General features: G+C 42.5%; 1 protein-coding gene across 5 annotated transcripts in view; it reads right to left on the minus strand.

Moving 5' to 3' along the window:
- SMARCA2 (SWI/SNF related BAF chromatin remodeling complex subunit ATPase 2) overlaps window positions 1-14,880 on the minus strand; it is a 274,907-nt gene that overhangs the window by 133,964 nt on the left and 126,063 nt on the right. For all 5 annotated transcript variants that reach the window (XM_073669312.1, XM_073669320.1, XM_073669288.1 and 2 more), the window contains exons 16-18: window positions 7,054-7,217; window positions 4,228-4,294; window positions 2,130-2,240 (exon numbers count right to left, since the gene is read on the minus strand). In XM_073669312.1, the coding sequence (XP_073525413.1) occupies window positions 2,130-2,240; window positions 4,228-4,294; window positions 7,054-7,217 (342 nt within the window). The remainder of the gene's footprint in view (window positions 1-2,129; window positions 2,241-4,227; window positions 4,295-7,053; window positions 7,218-14,880) is intronic.

The raw sequence follows: 14,880 nt of genomic DNA on the forward strand, positions 1-14,880 counted from the left end.
CACAGCTGATAGACCTACTGAATAGACTGTTAGAATTTGTATTATGGAAAGAAAAAAGCAGCTAAGTAAAGAAAAACGAGTGGCCATCATTGCTTTAAGAAATGTAGGTCAGTCAGTGCGAAAAATTGGGAAAACTTTGAAAGTGTCCCCAAGTGCATTTGCAAAAACCATCAAGCGATACAAAGAAACTGGCTCACATGAGGACTGCCCAGGAAAGGAAGACCAAGAATCACCTCTGCTTCTGAGGATAAGTTTATCCGAGCCACCAGCCTTAGAAATCGCAGGTTAACAGCAGCTCAGATTAGAGACCAGGTCAATGCCACACAGAGTTCTAGCAGCAGACACATCTCTACAACAACTGTTAAGAGGAGACTTTGTGCAGCAGGCCTCATGGTAAAATAGCTGCTAGGAAACCACTGCTAAGGACAGGCAACAAGCAGAAGAGACTTGTTTGGGCTAAAGAAAACACGGAATGGACATTAGACCAGTGGAAATCTGTGCTTTGGTCTGATGAGTACAAATTTGAGATCTTTGGTTCCAACCACCGTGTCTTTGTCCAACGCAGAAAAGGTGAATGGATGGACTCTACATGCCTGGTTCCCACTGTGAAGCATGGAGGAGGAGGTGTGATGGTGTGGGGGTGCTTTGCTGGTGACACGGTTGGGGATTTATTCAAAATTGAAGGCATACTGAACCAGCATGGCTACCACAGCATCTTGCAGTGGCATGCTATTCCATCTGGTTTGCATTTAGTTGGACCATCATATATTTTTCAACAGGACAATGACCCCAAACACACCTCCAGGCTGTGTAAGGGCTATTTGACCAAGAGGGAGAGTGATGGGGTGTTACGCCAGATGACCTGGCCTCCACAGTCACCAGACCTGAACCCAATCGAGATGGTTTGGGGTGAGCTGCACCGCAGAGTGAAGGCAAAAGGGCCAACAAGTGCTAAGCATCTCTGGGAACTCCTTCAAGATTGTTGGAAGACCATTTCCGGTGACTACCTCTTGAAGCTCATCAAGAGAATGCCAAGAGTGTGCAAAGCAGTCATGAAAGCAAAAGGTGGCTACTTTGAAGAACCTAGAATATAAGACATATTTTCAGTTGTTTCACACTTTTTTGTTAAGTATATAATTCCACATGTGTTCATTCATAACTTTGATGCCTTCAGTGTGAATGTACAATTTTCAGTCATGAAAATACAGAAAAATCTTTAACTGAGGTGTGTCCAAACTTTTGGTCTGTAATATAAATAAATTATATATATATATACACACACATATATATATACATACATATACACACACACATTATATATATATATATATATGAATCTGAAGAGTATGTGCATCTATTTTTGAAAACATTTTTATTTTCCAGCATTTTTGTCCAGAACGGCTTAAAATGTTTACCTTTTTGCACAGTACTAACTATATGTATATAAACCTCTGATGAGAGCCTAATGGAATGTCACAATACGCTTATACCGTAGTAAACATCACAGGCATCATCTTCATAGGTGTTTGTTGGCAAGTGCAGGTCTGCATCCATTTTTAGTAACAGGAGAGCTGGACTGTTTAATTCTGCCATCAGCTGCAGGTATGCGATGAGAAACCCTCCTGATAAATACTACTGTTGCAGATTACAAACAGTATGCCAATACGCCCATAGTCTTGGTGTCACAAAGAAAACAAAAAGATAAGCACTAGTGTTGAGCGAGTATGTTCTATTAACCCTTTCGGCGAGTATGCTCGGGCCGAGCTCAGAGTATTTACAGCTGCTTGGTGATATGTTTGAATCGCTCCCGTGTGCATGAGTTGCGACTGTTTGACAGCTTTATTACATGTGAGGAATGTCTATTTCTTACACATTCCTCACATGTGATAAAGCTGTCAAACAGCTGCAAATCATGCACACGGGAGCGATTCAAACATATCACCGAGCAGCTGTAAATACTCTGAGCTCGGCCCGAGCATACTCGGACAGAACATACTCGCTCAACACTAATAAGCACAAATAAAATCTGTGTGTGTACAGAAATGACTAAAAAAAATAAAATAAAATGACCAGTTTATGCCTGCTTACCAACTATGACATATATAAGAATGGAGATCAAGGAAAATTACCTTAGCAAGAATGTGCTTGTCTTTAATAATGTATTCGTAAGTGGTCAAGAGGACATTAAATTTTCCACTCCTGAGTTGTGGGACCAGAGATCGTCTCATTGCAGGTGTTCCCTAAAATTCAGAGACAAGGCGTGATTTTCAACATTACTGAGAAGATGTTCAGATTGTGTTAGGTATCACTTACATCATTCTATCTATCCAAAGACACCATTTTCTACACTACGTGATTAATATTTTTGTTGATGCATATTAACTGCAATTTAACCAGTTCAAGATCAGGCCACTTTCCCCATTTCTGACTTGGCACATTTTCATGTTTTTTAGTATATGCAGTTTTAAAGAACCCTATAGATTTTTATCTTTCCCACATTCAAATAATCTTTGCACTTTTTTTTTTTTTAAAACTCACAGGTTTTATTTTTTCCCCCCAATTTGAACTGGCAGATGGTTATTAAAGTGTTTGACACTATTGTTTTCTTGTTTAACAGCCACTATTTGTTGCCTTATTTAGAGCTTGGATGAGAGTGTGTATTAAAAAAAAAAAAAAAAAAATCAGCTCTGTCGATCTCAAAGGTGCAGCTAACAACGATTTCGAAAACAGCCACCTCCATCCCATGATCAGGATGAATTTCTCTCATCTCTGTAATAGTGCAGAAGAGTACACAATTATGTTGTGATGAGCAGGGCTGTGGTAAGCCAAACCTCCAAATCCTCAATTTCCATGACACCGACTCCCTCATACATGGCTCATGTTTAGTGATAAATTTACTGTAGCACAGATTAATCTCAGCTAAAAGTCTAGACCCTTAGATCAGGAATAGGACAGACATTTATAGGACATTTCATAACTTTCCCAAATTCATATGAAAAAATATTCCCCACAAAATGCATTGAACTACTGTACCCAATTTATTATATATTTAAGGAGTTAAGAGTTGGTCCATTTTATTCCAACTCCACCAAAATGGACACCGACGCCACAGCTCTGGTGATGAGTAGGGGTTAAAGGGAATCGATCAGTAGGAAAGTTGAATAAAATGGGATACGTTGTTTTAGTCCAGAGAAATCCATGTTTTTTTAAATATGTAAATGAACTGTTAAGATCTATGGACTGAACATAGATTTGCATGAGAATCTGCCTCCAGAGGTTATTATAAATGAAAGGGGGAGTTCCCAGTGTGATGTGTAATGGCCGCTCTCTGCTCTCACTGCAGAGCTGTGTGTGATTATAACTAACATAGTACAACACAGCTGAGCTTTGCCTCTTGCATTACAGTGGTGTGAAATAGAAGCTGAAACACAGAGGACTAGTGCTGCTGCAATTTTGTTTATAATGAGACAAAGTTCAGTTCTTCTGTACAGCGTTATTTGCTATCTCTTACAGCTCTGCAGTGAGAACAGGAGAGCAAAGTGTCAGTCATTACATGTCGGACACTGGTAATGCCCCCTTATATTGAAGCTCTGGAGGCAGATTCTCATGCAGATCAGAGTTCGGCCCATAGATATTAACAGCTCATTTAAGATATCAGATCGCAGATATCATTTTTTCAATGACCAGCTTGCCCATGTACACGGCTTTGGAAGGTTGATCCTACTGACAGATTAAATGATTTTCACACTGAACACATTACCTATACATAACCAAACTCTTGCATCGTGCCCAGATTCAAACGATCGATAGGAGGATCCAAAATGTTTTGTTTTTCACTTATACACTGGATAGGATACCAGTATTTGGTGGGCAAACCCTTTTACGAATTGAATGCTGCCCCTCCAAATATACAATAAGAACAGCTTTTAGGTTGTCAGTTTTGGGGCATGCACACCAGAAATATCCTCGTCAAAAAAAAGTTTTCTTTACACATGTGCCCCCCTTCCCCTCAAAAAAAAAACAGAAAGAAAAAATATAAGAGGGTCATAACTATGAAAAAAACAAAAAACCTAAAAGGACATGATTATCATTGCTTCACAGCTTTTCATTCCTGCAGTCATTAGTCCTTTTTGAAGCAGACTCTTTAGCATGATTTGCCTGTGCTGTAGCACACATGGTAATGTTCTGTGGCATCTCGAGGGGGAATGAAAAATGCACAATGCAAACCTTGTATGCGATCTTCACCACCGAAGGAGCCCATTTATCAAACTCATACTGCCAGTTGGATAATGTCCTAAAAACAAAAAAATACCTTTTTAAAATAAAAAATTTAATTATCTTTCAGTTCATGTTAAGACAGTAAAAAGGCAATGCATGTACTCACTTTACATCAAGGAACACCCATGAAACACTAACTTGAAGGGGTTATGCCAAATTCGGTGGTGTAGTACATGTGAAGAGGGTTTACAAACAAAATAATATATACTCACAATGAACAAATTAACAGTGACAAACTGCTACAGAGGGGGAAAGGACCCTGCCCTCACGGGCTTGTAATCTACTGGGTAGTGGAGAAGACTACAATAGGTCGGGGTGGTTGCCGCAGTTCATGGGGTAGGGAGGTGGTAGAAGGATTATTGCAGACAGGAGGCTTTTCTTTAGACATGAGTAGTTTTCAGATTGAATCTTAAGTTTTCAATTTTGGAAGACAGTAGAACATGTTGAGGCACTGAATTTCAGAAGATAGGGGATGCTCGAGAAAAATCTTGGAGACAGTTGGGTAGGGAACGTACGAGAGCGGAGGAAAGGTGGTCTTGTGAGGACTGGTGGAGATTACATGTGGGAAGGTATTGGGAAACCAATTTGAAGATGTAACGAGAAGACAAATTATGGACAGTCTCGTATGTCATTGTTAATAATTTAAACTGGATTTGCTGGAAAATGGGAGGCCAGTGAAAGGATTGGCATAGTGGAGAGGTGGAGGACTAGCGAAGGGAGAGGTGGATTAACCGGGTAGCTGATTTAAGGACAGACTGGAGAGTTTTAGCCGGGAAGCCATAAGAGAGGGTACTACATCAATAACAATTTAGCCGATTTGAGATTGAGGAAAGGATGAATTTTGGAAATATTTTTGAGTTGGAGGTGGCAAGAGATGGTAAGGGCTTGGATGTGCGATTTGACGAACAGGGTGGAGTCAAGGTTTATACAGAGACAGCAGACTTTTGTTTCTGGGGAAAGTGCGATTTATTGTGATAGACTGATCTGGTAGGTGGGATGGATTTATTCAGTTTTGTCCATATTGCTGTTTAGAAAGCATGATAAGAAGGAGGATATAGTTGATAGACACTCTGGAATTATTGACAGCAGAGAGGTGGCATCTGGGCCAAAAAAGTAGATTTGAGTGTTCTAAGCATGCAAGTAGTATTTGAAGAAAAGGAACTTTATGAGTTGCCCCAGGCCAAAAGTATAGATGGAGAAAATTAGGGGCCCCACACAGAGCCTTGAGGGAGAGAGGATAGTTTTCTGATCACTGGGAGTCTAACCACTGGACTCCCACTGGTTCGGAGAATGGGGCTCTGAAGAGTCCTGTGTGAATGGAGCAGAGACTCAGCATGTGCACCTAAGCTCCGTTCATTCTTAAGAGATGAGCCCTGTGCTTGTTATCCCTAGCGCTCCCATTGCACAATCCATTTATAAAAAAAAAGAAGAAGAAGAAGCAAAAATGACAAAAGAAATCTGTCATGGATGAATCTACCTCCATGACTCAGGAGCTCCTGTTCAAACGGAGAACATAAGTCAATGTCCACGGTTTTAAGCTCTAGAAAATTTCCCACAATATGGGCAAATGAAATTGCAAAACAGTAAATACGCCATCATTTGACAATACCCTTATACAAAGCAGCAATGGTGCTATAATTTGCATACAGGAATCAATTTGATGAGCTTCAGCTTCCCCACTTACATTGCTGTCTTATTCATTAGAATAGGACATGTGCGCGTTTCCATTGGGTACATTTCTTGGGAAGAATAGGAAGAGGCAATGTCATTGGCGGCACTTCAAAACCTTTAACTCCTTAAAGAAATGCCCTACTTTAGGCCTTGACATAGTTGGCCAGCATATTCACTTCTGCATTGTGAGGTAAGAGGCACTGATGATGTTGCGTTGGATGATGCCTGTAAGGACACATACTCCTGTATCCATTAGAATCTGCAGATCATGCACACATCCTAGTAAGTGCCAACTGATGCAAAGTCATTAGCTCCACTCACCGCCAATGTGTAAAAGTGAGAGTGCTAAATCCTTTAAGCAACAAGCTATTTTCCCTCAAATTGATCTATACGAGATTAATGGGAATGTCTTGTTGTTGAAAAATCATCTTTCATCACTTTATATAATTACCTCTTCCAGGATCTGGGGAGGACGTAGCGTGGAAGATAACTTATTTAGAATAAGCTCTGGAGGCAGAGTCATCTTCCAGGACACATCCTCCCCATAGATTAAAACTGGTTAGCTCAGTATGTGCAAGAAGTATATGTTTTGCAGTTATGGCATTTAGGCGTAGTGTTCACCTACTAGCAACTAGACTATACCATTGGTCAACTGCATCCACAATGACACAAGCAAGTAAAATAAGTTACCCTCTATAGCTTAATAAAAAAAACAAAATTGCAAAAAAAAAAAAATAATAGATTGATTTAGTGCCTGGGAGGTGCACTTGGATTTTTCCACAACAGATCTGCTTTACAATTTCTTGGTTTTATTTTGATTTTGTCCAAAATAATCAGGATTAAAATATTCCATTTTCTTCTATAATAGTGATAAACATCTAAAATACACAGTTAAACTATTCTATACAAAGGATAACAAATATGAAAAACAAAATGGGATAAAAACATTTTATAGCTCATTTAAAATCTTAATTTAAAATAAAAAAAACTACATTTCAACTGAAATAGTTTGAGGAGTTCAACAAGCCCCATTACATGCTAATGGATGTAAACCTAGAGGGCACTCAGATAAAAGGAGAAAAAAAAGCTGGTAAAACAACTTACGAAAGTGGAACAATAATGAGAAAGGGGCCATTAAGTCTTTTGTGCTCCATCAGATAGGTTATGAGAGCTATCGTCTGAATTGTCTTTCCAAGGCCCATTTCATCAGCAAGAATTCCATTTAAATTGTTGTTATAGAGAGAAACCATCCATTCCAAGCCTTGGACCTGAAATCGTAAAGGAAAGCTAAATGAATAAAAATGCACAAAGGCAAATCTCACTTGCATCACTTACTAGTGATTAGTGTTGAGCCACCCCCGTAGTGTTCGGGTTCGGTTCGGTTCGTCGAACACCGGGATGTTCGAGGAACTGTTCGTCGAACTGTTCGTCGAACACCTTAGAACACCGTCGAACACCGTTAAAACCAATGGCAGGCAAACAAAAACACATAGAAAACACCTTCAAAGGTGTCCAAAAGCTGACAAACTGCTCAGAAGACGCTTTCTTTAAAAAAGCCGGCTGGCAATTCAGCAGCGGCATACACCGGTACCCGACAATTTAGACAAGAAGGAATAGAGCCTCACACATAGATTAGATAGATAGAAACATGTCAGTCACATATATATGAAGTACAGTGACAGTGTTGCTTACTGTACTTGTCATTTAGTGTAAAGGATTTATTAAAAAATATAATAGTGTTTTCGTGCACCGTCTCTTTAAAAAAGCCGGCCGGCAATTCAGCAGCGGTACCCGACAATTTATAACAGACAGAATAGAGCTTCACACATAGATTAGATAGATAGAAACATGTCAGCCACATATATACGAAGTACAGTGACAGTGTTGCTTACTGTACTTGTCATTTAGCGTAAAGGATTTATCAAAAAAAATAATAGTGTTTTCATGCACCGTCTCTTTAAAAAAGCCGGCCGGCAATTCAGCATCTGTACCCGACAATTTATAATAGACAGAATAGAGCTTCACACATAGATTAGATAGATAGAAACATGTCAGTCACATATATATGAAGTACAGTGATAGTGTTGGTTACTGTACTTGTCATTTAGTATTAAAATAAAGGATTTATTATTAAAAAAAATTGGCGTGGGGTTCCCCTTAATTTTAGTCTCTAGCGGAGGTTAAGCAGACAGCTGGGGCAGATGTTTGAAGCCTGGGAAGGGGGTAATACCCACGGAGCTTCCCAGGCTACTAATATGAGCCCCCAGCTGAATACATAGCCTTTACTAGCTATTAAAATGGGGGACCCCCCCAAAAAAATGACGTGGGGTCCCCCCTAATTTAATAGCTAGCAAAGGCTAGGCAGACAGCTGGGGGCTGATATTAATAGCCCAGGAAGGGTGCCATGAATATTGGCCCCCTCCCAGGCTAGAAACACCAGCCGTCAGCCGCCCCAGAAATGGCGCATTCATAGGATGCGCCAATTCTGGCACTTAGCCTCGCTCTTCCACGCTGCCCTGTAGCGGTGGCAGGGGGTAATAGGGCTGGGGTTGATGTCAGCTTATAATGCCAGCTGACATCAAGCCCAGGTTAGTAATGGAGAGGCGTCTATAAGACACCCCCATTACTAACCCCATAGTCAAAGTAAAAAGAAAACACAAACACCCAGAATAAAGTCCTTTAATTGAAATAAAGACACAATCCTTTATTGTTCTAAATTAAACCATACTTACCATCACGCCCATTCCAGCTGAAGCCAACGATCTCCTGCAATAAAAGAAAAATAATAAAGCAACCTCATCCTTACCTTTCCATGGTTCCCACGACAGCTTCAGCTCTGCTACATCGAGATGACAGGCTGGACCGCAGCAGAACGCCGCCATCCAGCCTGTCATCCCGCAGACACTGAGAAGCGCAGGCTTGCTTGCGCTCTGCAGTGTCTGGCTGTGACGGCATAAAGATGAGACGAGTTCATGTCCAACGAACTCAGCTCACCTCCTGCACGTCACTGACAGCGTGGGAGAATTCTCCTGCACTCAGCGCTTCAGCGTGAGAATTCTCCCACGCTGAAGCGCTGAGTGCAGGAGAATTTTCCCACGCTGTCAGTGACGTGCATAAGGTGAGCTCATGTCCAATGAACTCAGCTCACCTCGTGCACGTCACTGACAGCGTGGGAGAATTCTCCTGCACTCAGCGCTTCAGTGTGAGAATTCTCCCACGCTGAAGCGCTGAGTGCAGGAGAATTTTCCCACGCTGTCAGTGACGTGCATGAGGTGAGCCGAGTTCATTGGACATTAACTCGGCTCATCTGGATGCCCTCACAGAGAGACACTGTGGAGCGCAAGCAAGCCTGCGCTTCTCAGTGTCTGCGGGATGACAGGCTGGATGGCAGCGTTCTGCTGCGGTCCAGCCTGTCATCTCGATGTAGCAGATCTGAAGCTGTCATGGGAACCATGGAAAGGTAAGGATGATGTTGCTTTATTATTTTTCTTTTATTTCAGGAGATCGTTGGCTTCAGCTGGAATGGGTGTGATGGTAAGTATAGTTTAATTTAGAACAATAAAGAATTGTGTGTTTATTTCAATTAAAGGACTTTTTTCTGGGTGTTGTGTTTTTTTTAAATACTTTACTAGAAATTCATGGTGGTCATGTCTAATATTGGCGTGACCCCATGAATTTTGGGCTTAGGGCCAGCTGATAATGCTAAGCTGGCCCTAACCCCTTTATTACCCAGTGAGCCACCGCATCAGGGCCCTGGATGAGTTGGGTACAGCGCCAGAAGATGGCGCTTCCATGAACGCGCCATTTTCAGGGGTGGCTGCGGACTGCAATTTGCAGCGGGGGTGGCCCAGAAAGCTTGGGCCTCCCTGCGCTGCGGATTCCAGCCCCCAGCTGCATAGTTGTACCTGGCTGGACACAAAAACAGGGCGAAGCCCCACGTCAATTTTCTTTAAATTATTTCATGAAATAATTAAGAAAAAAAGGGCTTCCCTATATTGTTGTGTCCAGCCAGGTACAAATAGGCAGCTGGTGGTTGGGGGCAGCCCGTTCCTGCCTGCTGCACCTGACTGGACACAAATATAGTGCGAAGCCCCACGTCAATTTTTTTTTAATTATTTCATGAATTTCCTGAAATAATTTAAAAAAATTGAAGTGGGGCTTCGCACTATATTTGTGTCCAGCCAGGTACAGCAGGCAGGAACGGGCTGCCCCCAACCACCAGCTGCCTATTTGTACCAGGCCGGACACAACAATATAGGGAAGGCCTTTTTTTCTTAATTATTTCATGAATTTCATGAAATAATTAAAAAAAATTGAAGTGGGGCTTCGCACTATATTTGTGTCCAGCCAGGTACAGCAGGCAGGAACGGGCTGCCCCCAACCACCAGCTGACTATTTGTACCTGGCCGGACACAACAATATAGGGAAGGCCTTTTTTTCTTAATTATTTCATGAATTTCATGAAATAATTAAAAAAAATTGAAGTGGGGCTTCGCACTATATTTGTGTCCAGCCAGGTACAGCAGGCAGGAACGGGCTGCCCCCAACCACCAGCTGACTATTTGTACCTGGCCGGACACAACAATATAGGGAAGGCCTTTTTTTCTTAATTATTCCATGAATTTCATGAAATAATTAAAAAAAAAATACGTGGGGCTTCGCCCTATTTTTGTGTCCAGCCAGGTACAACTAGGCAGCTGGGGGATGGAATCTGCAGCGCAGGGAGGCCCAAGCTTTCTGGGCCCCCCCGCTGCAAATTGCAGTCCGCAGCCACCCCGGAAAATGGCGCGTTCATAGAAGCGCCATCTTCTGGCGCTGTACCCAACTCATCCAGGGCCCTGGTGCGGTGGCTCACTGGGTAATAAAGGGGTTAGGGCCAGCTTGGTATTATCAGCTGGCCCCAAGCCCAAAATTCATGGGGTCACGCCAGTATTAGACATGACCGCCATGAATTTCTAGTAAAGTATTTAAAAAAAACACAACACCCAGAATAAAGTCCTTTAATTGAAATAAACACACAATTCTTTATTGTTCTAAATTAAACTATACTTACCATCACGCCCATTCCAGCTGAAGCCAACGATCTCCTGCAATAAAAGAAAAATAATAAACCAACCTCATCCTTACCTTTCCATGGTTCCCACGACAGCTTCAGCTCTGCTACATCGAGATGACAGGCTGGACCGCAGCAGAACGCTGCCATCCAGCCTGTCATGCCGCAGACACTGAGAAGAGCAGGCATGCTTGCGCTCCTCAGTGTCTCGCTGTGACGGCATCCAGATGAGCCGAGTTCATGTCCAATGAACTCAGCTCACCTCATGCACGTCACTGACAGCGTGGGAAAATTCTCACGCTGAAGTGCTGAGTGCAGGAGAATTCTCCCACGCTGTCAGTGACGTGCATGAGGTGAGCTCATGTCCAATGAACTCAGCTCACCTCATGCACCTCACTGACAGCGTGGGAAAATTCTCCTGCACTCAGCGCTTCAGCGTGAGAATTCTCCCACGCTGTAAGTGACGTGCATGAGGTGAGCCGAGTTCATTGGACATGACCTCGGCTCATCTTTATGCCGTCACAGAGAGACAATGTGGAGCGCAAGCAAGCCTGCTCTTCTCAGTGTCTGCGGGATGACAGGCTGGATGGCAGCGTTCTGCTGCGGTCCAGCCTGTCATCTCGATGTAGCAGAGCTGAAGCTGTCGTGGGAACCATGGAAAGGTAAGGATGAGGTTGCTTTATTATTTTATTTTTATTACAGGAGATCGTTGGCTTCAGCTGGAATGGGCGTGATGGTAAGTATGGTTTAATTTAGAACAATAAAGAATTGTGTCTTTATTTCAATTAAAGGACTTTATTCTGGGTGTTTGTGTTTTTTTTAACTTTGACTATGGGGTTAGTAATGGGGGTGTCTTATAGACGCCTCTCCATTACTAACCTGGGCTTGATGTCAGCTGGCATTATAAGCTGACATCAACCCCAGCCCTATTACCCCCTGCCACCGCACCAGGGCAGCGTGGAAGAGCGAGGCTAAGTGCCAGAATTGGCGCATCCTATGAATGCGCCATTTCTGGGGCGGCTGACGGCTGGTGTTTCTAGCCTGGGAGGGGGCCAATATTCATGGCACCCTTCCTGGGTTATTAATATCAGCCCCCAGCTGTCTGCCTAGCCTTTGCTAGCTATTAAATTAGGGGGGACCCCACATCATTTTTTTGGGGGGGTCCCCCATTTTAATAGCTAGTAAAGGCTATGTATTCAGCTGGGGGCTGATATTAGTAGCTGGGAAGCTCCGTGGGTATTACCCCCTTCCCAGGCTTCAAACATCTGCCCCAGCTGTCTGCTTAACCTCCGCTAGAGCCTAAAATTAAGGGGAACCCCACGCCAATTTTTTTAATAATAAATCCTTTATTTTAATACTAAATGACAAGTACAGTAACCAACACTGTCACTGTACTTCATATATATGTGACTGACATGTTTCTATCTATCTAATCTATGTGTGAAGCTCTATTCTGTCTGTTATAAATTGTCGGGTACAGATGCTGAATTGCCGGCCAGCTTTCTTAAAGAGACGGTGCATGAAAACACTATTATTTTTTTTAATAAATCCTTTACACTAAATGACAAGTACAGTAAGCAACACTGTCACTGTACTTCATATATATGTGACTGACATGTTTCTATCTATCTAATCTATGTGTGATTCTCTATTCCTTCTATTCTAAATTGTCGGGTACCGCTGCTGAATTGCCGGCCGGCTTTTTTAAAGAGACGGTGCATGAAACCACTATTATTTTTTTTGATAAATCCTTTACACTAAATGACAAGTACAGTAAGCAACACTGTCACTGTACTTCGTATATATGTGGCTGACATGTTTATATCTATCTAATCTATGTGTGAAGCTCTATTCTTTCTGTTCTAAATTGTCGGGTACCGGTGTATGCCGCTGCTGAATTGCCGGCTTTTCATGTTTCACTGTGAGCACTGTTCCCATCGATTTGGGCAATCACTGTAATGCCACAACCACCATGGCTGTGGCATTACAGTGAGTGGCAGACAATCCCTGCATGATTGGTGCTCTAAATAGCGCCAGACATGCAGGACACGCTTTTGGTGCACGAACAGTTATCGAACATAACCTCGAACAGCCGAATTTTTTGCAAATCGTTCGGGTTCCTCGAACAACTCGAACACCGCCCAAAACAGCTCGAATTTGAGATTGGCGAACAGTTCTAGTCGAACACCGCTCATCTCTACTAGTGATACCTGCAGAAAAGCACAAGGGTTATTTGAAGAAGTTGTCATACCAGTGACTATTTCTGATCTGTAAGGCTATGTTCACACATCATGGTTTATTCAGAGCTCATTTTCTGCAGCAAAGCCTGATCTCTCGAAAGGAGGTTGTTCAGGATTTTTGAGCAATCCCAAAAAATGTTCCCTCAAATGCAATAGCGGCCGCAAATGTGTGCGACCGCTCCATTCATTTACTATGAGACTGCCGGAGGTGTATTTGGCTAACAAAATCTTCACAAATTCCTCACTGTTTTTCCCAAGTTTAAAAAACACTTCCCGACACAAGCCAATTTTCATTTTTGCGCTTTCATTTTTCCTTGCCTTTTAAGAGCTGTTTTATTAAAAAAAAAAAAAATGTTATTCCGACAGCTTTTTTTTTTTTTTTTGAAGGGGGGAGGTATTCTAGTTGTGAAAATATTTTTGTAGCTTTATAATACCGTTCGGGAATGTGAACCTGCAATCCTCTGGTTGCTTATACTATATGCCGCAATGCAACTCTATTGCAGTGTATAGTAACAATCACAACCGCCTATAAAGCCCAGTCACAGACTGGGTTTCAACGTCATGGCAGTTACAGGGGTCTTCAGCAGAGACCCCCAAGCTGCAATGGCCGCCCATCGGCACCCTGCCATCACGTCTCAGAACCACAATCCTGTTCGTGCGCTCTAAATGCTGCTGTCAGAAAATGTCGTCAGCAGCATTTAAGGAGTTGACAGCAGCCGATTGAGCTAAACAATTGGTTAATACCTCCTTTCAAAAGAAAATCTGACAGTAGGATCGACACCTATAAACCAATTACATGGCTGCATTTGTCTCTTGACAGTGATTTCAGACAGAGGTTTACTGCGTATGCACAGTCTGTGTTTATGAGCATACACAGGACTTAGAATTCAAGGTGGAGAATTAAGGTACGCTTACACAGACCAAGCAGCGGCACGATACTCCCAACGATATGTAAACTTTTACCTATCAGCGGTCATTTGAATTTCTGTTTACATAGGCAGACCAAAGCAAACGATGCGCACTGAGCGATCTATACTAGATAGTATGGACGCAAGCCCCTAAGGAACCAATGAACATGGACAAACTCGGTGTGAAAGCACTTTGAGGCTTCTTGTCAGGATTAGGGCTCATGCAACCGCCTGTGGATCTCTGTTCGATCATGGACTGCAATGTACGTACTGGCCGCGGGTCTCTCCCAACCAGAGCATGACAGCTTCATATATTTTTTATTCCTCCTCACCCCACCTCCTAACCCCCATTAAAAATCCATCTTGGCCAAAGTAAGACCAACTGACAGCATAGTGAGGTGTCAGGTTACACTTCCTATAGTCAATGGAGAGGGAAGGAGGAAGGGAGGGTAGAGAGGAGTGAGTAGCAGATGAGAAAATAAGCAGATCGACCGGCGGCACAGAAGTTGCTGGTCTGCCTGTGTAAAAAAGCATTCAAAGCAAGCAATGTGCACTAAGCAATCTATACTAGACTGTTCAGTGCTAATAGGCTGCCATTGTTTTCAGCAGCGCATATCCTGTTTACACAGGACGAAGCACCAATGAGAACGATGATATTTTATGGTACATAAAAGATGGGCTTGTTCATTGAGCGATCAGCAGCCCATTTACACGGCAAGATTATTATGAC

This window comes from Phyllobates terribilis, unplaced genomic scaffold (genome assembly GCF_046119375.1).
Source record: "Phyllobates terribilis strain yellow unplaced genomic scaffold, ASM4611937v1 Scaffold_1__5_contigs__length_1240528914, whole genome shotgun sequence".
Classification (NCBI taxonomy): Eukaryota; Metazoa; Chordata; class Amphibia; order Anura; family Dendrobatidae; genus Phyllobates; species Phyllobates terribilis.